Source organism: Micromesistius poutassou, assembly GCF_964030765.1.
Source record: "Micromesistius poutassou genome assembly, chromosome: 23".
In the NCBI taxonomy this organism is placed as follows: domain Eukaryota; kingdom Metazoa; phylum Chordata; class Actinopteri; order Gadiformes; family Gadidae; genus Micromesistius; species Micromesistius poutassou.
This window is the reverse complement of record NC_140293.1, coordinates 946,412-952,799: the sequence shown is the minus strand read 5'-3', so window position 1 is coordinate 952,799 and position 6,388 is coordinate 946,412. Positions and strand designations below refer to the sequence as shown.

Sequence of the window (6,388 nt, the reverse complement as noted above, 5' to 3'; positions counted from 1 at the left end):
CACGTGCCTAGTTGAACTGGTGGCGAATGTGGACCAATCAGCGGGCTTTATTTAAGGGTTAAAGGCGGGATGATTGGGTATGCTGTAGTTTATGTGCCAAACAATTTTAATTAAAAACTCTTATTGAAAAAGTAATACTTTGAATCGTACTAATAGCAAAATACGTCAAAAATGAGTCGACAGAGGATAAAATCGAAACATTTTGCCATTTATTTATCTCCATATCTCCAACACTTGGGATAATTACATTTTACTTCATTCGTTTCAGTGTGTGTGTGTGTGTGTGTGTGTGTGTGTGTGTGTGTGTGTGTGTGTGTGTGTGTGTGTGTGTGTGTGTGTGTGTGTTTTCTAGGAGGCCATCCAGATGATGAAAGGCAGGGTGATGGCCGGCAGGAGAGCGCATGCGGACACCGTCCTGAAGTAGAGCAGTAGACTAGCCCCCACCAATGCTGTCACCTTGGCAACGCGGCGACTAAGCAACACCTTTCGCACCGTTTTACAGAACTGGGAAAGAGAGAGAAAATAAATTGCAGCGATGTTGTTGTCATACTTTACCAAGAAAGACAGTTTAGTTGCATTTAATTGAAGTCAATTGAATATAGAGAAGGCCGTCAGAAGTAGGCCTACTTTGAGATGAATACACGTGGAGAAAGTAGTGTTAGTATTTCATTGTGGCCAGCAGATGGTGCCACCTTACCGGAATTGTCCTTATAGAGCAATTGTTTGGTGGGGGGGGAAACAGCATTTATTTTCAACCCATGTAAAATTACACTTACATACTCTCTCTATACAGAGAGAGAGTCTGTATAATAGGGAAAAGAGTTGCCAGTGTCTTTGAAAAACAGCTGGTCTTAATTTTATCAGAATATATTTGTGGTCATTTGTTGGTGATTGATTGTGAAATTATTAGTCGTTATGAGGAGACATTGCTTTGAAAATGCTACAGCGCTACGTGGAAAACAATATGTCGATAAGTTGCGGAATATTACATTTTATTTAGGATTTACCATTACTACAACTCTCTCAAGGCTACAACTCTCTCAAAGTAATGTTAAATGATTTACTACAACTCTCTCTTCACAATGCTGTCTGATGTACAAGCCCTATAGCAAGGGCAACATTTTACATTAAAGCAAACTTTGATGTCCTAATGCATGGTTTTATTGTTCTCAGCCTCACTTTGAAGTTGCTTTGGATAGAAGAGTTTGAGGATAAGCAAGTAAGACACTGATGCTTAAGATAAGCCTAATTTAGTTTCAAGTTCAGCTACAACCAATTATTTAAACGCTGAGTTGAAAACTAAAATAATTTGACTAAGATTAATTAGAAGTGACGGTATAAGTCAGAAGTTAATTTAGATACCAAGCCAGCTAGAAGATGAACTAGAAGTGAAGGTATTGGTCAGGAGTTCATTTAGATACCAAGCCAGCAGCTAGATGATCGACTAGAAGCAAAGGCATTACTCAGAAGTGGAGTGAGGCCAATGTGAAAGGGATTTCACCTGTTTCAACTTGAATTCGAACGCTATGAAATTAAAAAAATGTGTGGCTTGGGAAACATTGGATTTTATTTCTGTTTCCTCTTATTTCAGTGAACAGTGACACAATGGGATTCTACGTTGAAGACCATAAAAGACACATAACCACATACAAAATCACAAAGGAGTGGGGTTCACTTCCCCTTTAAGCCAGTGTGCTGATGTGTTGTAACGTCACAGCAGTCACAGTGACCGGGCTGGTGGCGCGCGCCTGTGGGAACTTCAGGGTTGTGACAGCGTCTGGTTGCAGCAGCGGTCTTTGGCTGCCTGTGGTCTCCACCGACAATAAGTCAGACACAATGGAGTGTTTATGGAGAGCTGCGCCGCCCCAGAGGGGCTAAGCAGCTCAATTAAAACAACACCCAGTTCAGTCTGTGGTTGTGGTATTAATCTCCACCAGGGCAGCCCAAAAACTAGGATTTGAAGGCTGAGGGCCCTGGGGCACAAGGAGGACACATGGTTCTGTGTGTGCTTGCGTGTTTGGGATGTGTGTGCGCACCTGTGTGTTTATGTGTGTACGTGTATTAGGATATATCTGGGCAAACTCAAATCCATTACATAAGCGTGTACTGTCTTTGTGTGTATGTGTGTTTGAATCTATCTATCTTTGTTATATATGCGACTTAAACCTCTATGTATGTGTGTGTGTGTGTGTGTGTGCGTGTGTGTGTGTGTATGTCTATGTGCATGTCTTTGTGTGTGTGTGTGTGTGTGTGTGTGTGTGTGTGTGTGTGTGCGTGTGTGTCTATGTGCGTGTCTATGTGCCTGTCTACGTGCGTGTCTATGTGCGTGTCTGTCTGTGTGTGTGTGTGTATCTGTGTGTGTGTCTGTGTGTGTCTGTGTGTGTGTGTAACAGGGTTCCTGTGGATAACGATGAAGGGCGGACCCACCTGAAAGGTCTGGAAGCTGACCAGGGTGCCGTAGCGACAGTACATGACATAGTGCTCACAGTTGTACCACAGCAGGCTGTAGCGCACCGAGCCGCGTAGCTTCTCTGCGCGCCGCGCCACCTCCTCGCCCCGCAATGGCGGACGGCTGCACACCTGGCCCACAGGGAACGCATGGAGAGCAGAGAAAAGGGGGACATTTTGGATCCATTGGAAAGTACTGTAAATATATACACTGTAGAGTAGACTCTGCTAGCTTACTGGAGCTAATACAATAGACATAATAAATAAGAATAATATTCATATATACTGTATATACAATATACATTTATTCATAAATATAATTTTATACAGATAGAAACATAATATATGGGGTAACGGGTTCAGGTTATTTGTTTTGATACATACAACATATGCGTGTAAACTATATGGGACCAGGTAACAGGTTAGTGTTGTGGGTTTTGGACAAGAATTTTCCTCCTCTTCTTCTTCCTTCTCCTCCTCCTCATCACGTACCTGGTCCAGCCGGTTCACGAGGATCTGGGATCCGTAGGCAAAGTCCTCTACAGAGTCCACCCTCACACTGGCACACTGGGAACACAAAGGTCTGTCACACACTGGGACGGCCAGTCTGTTTATATCATCGCTTTGAGTTCAAGTGCATGACCACTGAGACAGAATGAGGGTTCCAGTTTGTATAACAGGTAACAAAATATATTCAGCCACAACCCCACTAGTAAAAAGGTCAAGTTGGCTCTTTTTGGGCTTCAGTCATCGGCTGTAGTGACAGTGGAAAAGGAGTACAGGGGAATATAAAGTCATACGTTTCTGCTCAGCCTGATATCAATATCAGATCTGCCACATACCTTGACCAGAACTCCCAGTATGAGTCTACCGTTGGTGACCATCTTCCCAATCTTCCCCTGGTCCTTAGAGAACATTGGCAGGATATCTGGGATGAGGTGAGCCACACTGGAGAGAACGGAGGAGGAGGATGACGAAAAATAATCAAGCAGATAAAGAAAGAAAATAATAAAGTAACAAAAATCAACCGTGACGAGTGATAACATGCTCTTTCTTTAATGAGAAACTTACCAACCAAAGAAGAGGTACTTTTAAAAGCAATATGATATTTAATTAACTGACATGAATCAAAATTAAATGTAAAACTACAAATCCAGTCAATTGTTACAGGAAAAAAAAGGAGTAAAAATACTGTGAGCTCATTACTGATGACCCTATCACTGTGTTCATCAGTTCATCAGTCACAGATATGTACACACACCCCCTAGCACTACGGGAATGTGTATGTGCGTGTGTGTGTGTGTGTGTGTGAGTGTGTGTGGTGTGTGCACGTGTGTGTGTGTGTGTGTGTGTGTGTGTGTGTGTGTGTGTGTGCACGTGTGTGTGTGTGTGTGTGCACGTGTGTGTGTGTGTGTGTGTGTGTGTGTGTGTGTGTGTGTGTGCGTAATACTGTGTATATGCGTGAGTGAATGTATGTGTGTGTGTGTGTGTGTGTGTGTGTGTGTGTGTGTGTGTGTGTGTGTTTGCCCACACTCACCGTCCTCCTCCCAGGTAGATCCCAAAGTGTGTGAAGAGGGTCCGGGGGACCTCGAGCAGGTCGCCCCTCTGAAAGAGCAGGTCGCCCTCTGTCTCCTCCTCGGACCCCTGCTCGCCCGCCCGCCCCCTCTCCTTCCCCCGGGGTCTCTGGGCTGCGATGAAGAGCAGAGGGAGGAGGTGCAGAGAGAACATGGTCGTCTAGTTGACGGACAGAACGAGGGAGAAGGACAGCGGTGTGGGAAGAGAAGAGAAGCAAAGAAGCTATCGATGCAGCGCTGTATTGATTAATGCTCTGGATTATTCCCCGGGGGTGGTGAGATGGAGAAAGAAAGAGAAAGTAGCAGAGAGAGAGAGAGAGAGAGATGGAGAGAGTGCGAAATAGAGCGTGAGAGAGGGAGAGAGAGAGAGAGAGATTATTAGAAGTATTGTAGAAATGGCATCCAGCCTAAATCAGGATCAGTCCTGTGTATTTCAGCTCTGCTGTGTCTCAACCTCCATAGTTGTAGCTAATCTTGCTCAGCTAGTTAACAACCCACCAGATGAACAAAAACTTTTCTTCGGGCTCTGTTCATTCTGCTTGGAATTATGACTAATTCAGTACAACATTTCACAACATGACACACACATGGTTGTTGCTTCACAAACATCAAACTCTGTTGTAAGTCAAACAGTGTTTGACTTATAACACATAGACTGATTAATGGGGTCAAAATTGTCGCATGTTAGATTCATAACCCATTTGTGTGTGCACACACACAAATGCAAAACTCTCTCACACACACACACACACACACACACACACACACACACATACACAATGTGTTGTCCACAAGTTTGAATAGCATGGCTATGCTGTAATTACACATTCCTTAACAAGACTTTGTGATAGAACGAGCATGACAGAAGTAAGGGAGAGAGAGAGAGGAAGAGAGAGGAGGGAGCTAAAGACATAACTCATGGACTGAAATATATACAATGTTTGGAATTATTTTTATGTTTTATTGACACTCACTAACACACCCACATGCTATTCACAAACACACACACACACACACACACACACGCACACACACACACACACACACACACACACACACACAGACACGCACACACACAGACACATACACACACATATACACACACACACACACAAACATCAGTACTTGAATTGTCACACGATGCAAAGACAAGATCAAAATCTGTTGAAAACAGTTTATTATTTTCTTTGATGAAAATACAGTATAAAGTGTTAGGATATCAAAAAATATATAAAAAATCTACAAACTTCCGTTTGACTGTTAGAAAACAATCAAAGTCAAAGAGTGATTACAAATATTTACAAAAGCGCTTTGTATGTCCCATCGTCGGATAATATACGGACTGGATGTAAACAGTATACAACACACAAACACTATTTACACACAACACAAAGCTTTCACACAACGTCCAACCCCCGGAGAAAGAGCACTTTGTGGAGTTCATGTCTCGAAGCAGCTCCGATCTGAACGAGTCGATGCTGCTCCTCTAGAGGAGGGCTTCCTAACCTGTGGTGCGGGGGCCGTACGCGGCCCCGGGCCGAGGGCCGCCGTTAGCATTTATTAAAAATTATATACATGCTAACTACACGCATTGGATCACGAGTAGGTTTGAAGGCCGACAAGGAGAATCATTTATGGACGAACAATGTACACAGAGAGACGGTAACGATGTCACTTTTCTTCATACCAACTTAATGGTCCCTCCTGAGGGACGAGTTGTTCTTGTTGTTGAGAACAACAACAATTCCTTGTTGTTGTTCTCAGGGGACGAGCCAGCGCTGGGGGGGCCCTGCTCTGGAGGAGACGGAGGTGAGGGTCTGCATGAGAGGCTCGTTGAGATTTCATGGACTGCTCCGAGGTCAGAAGGTGGACTGTGAAGGGAGACCGAGGAGAGTGTTTCCCTTCCCCCGTCTCCCGGCGCCGCAGTCGTGGCTTTTCGCTCCTGGGCCGAGGCCAGTCCAACTTCCTGGGAATCGGCCAATCACACAAGGGTGTTTTGGAGGTTTTTTTTTTTTTTTTTTTTTTTTTTGGCGAGTGTCAAACAGAGGACACACGTCTACGAGAGACGTACGTTTGTGAAGATGGAAAACAAGTATCGTGATGATGTCATTCGTTCCTTACACCCCCCCCCCCCCTCCCCCTCTCCACCTCCCTCCCCTCCTACCGATGATGACCCCCCCCCCTCCAGAAATGTCAGGTCAGCATGCGTACGCGACCATCTTTGTGCCTCACGAGTCTAGTTTCCGTGTAACCGTGGGTAACCGGGCCTAACTGACCATCCACAGGGTGAAGGGGACGAGGAGGGACGGCAGGGCGGTGCCCAGGGATACGCCCAGACACACCATGGACGCCATGCCCAGGACCAC

At 44.8% G+C, this 6,388-nt stretch overlaps 2 protein-coding genes across 2 annotated transcripts in view; one reads left to right on the top strand and one right to left on the bottom strand.

The window, feature by feature from the left end:
* Nucleotides 1-329: 329 nt before the first annotated feature.
* Nucleotides 330-4,176, bottom strand: LOC311368261 (lecithin retinol acyltransferase-like; the record flags this gene model as incomplete). Its single annotated transcript, XM_084487056.1, has 5 exons — nt 330-504; nt 2,428-2,580; nt 2,941-3,015; nt 3,291-3,396; nt 3,986-4,176. 5 exons carry the CDS (start codon nt 4,174-4,176, stop codon nt 349-351), a joined length of 681 nt encoding a protein of 226 aa, XP_084343182.1. The 3' UTR covers nt 330-348.
* A 2,036-nt stretch (nt 4,177-6,212) lies between these two features.
* trpc5a (transient receptor potential cation channel, subfamily C, member 5a) overlaps nt 6,213-6,388 on the top strand; it is a gene marked incomplete at both ends in the record, with an annotated part of 38,104 nt that continues 37,928 nt past the window's right edge. The window contains 1 exon segment of the mRNA XM_084487458.1: nt 6,213-6,279. Within this exon segment, the coding sequence (XP_084343584.1) occupies nt 6,213-6,279 (67 nt within the window).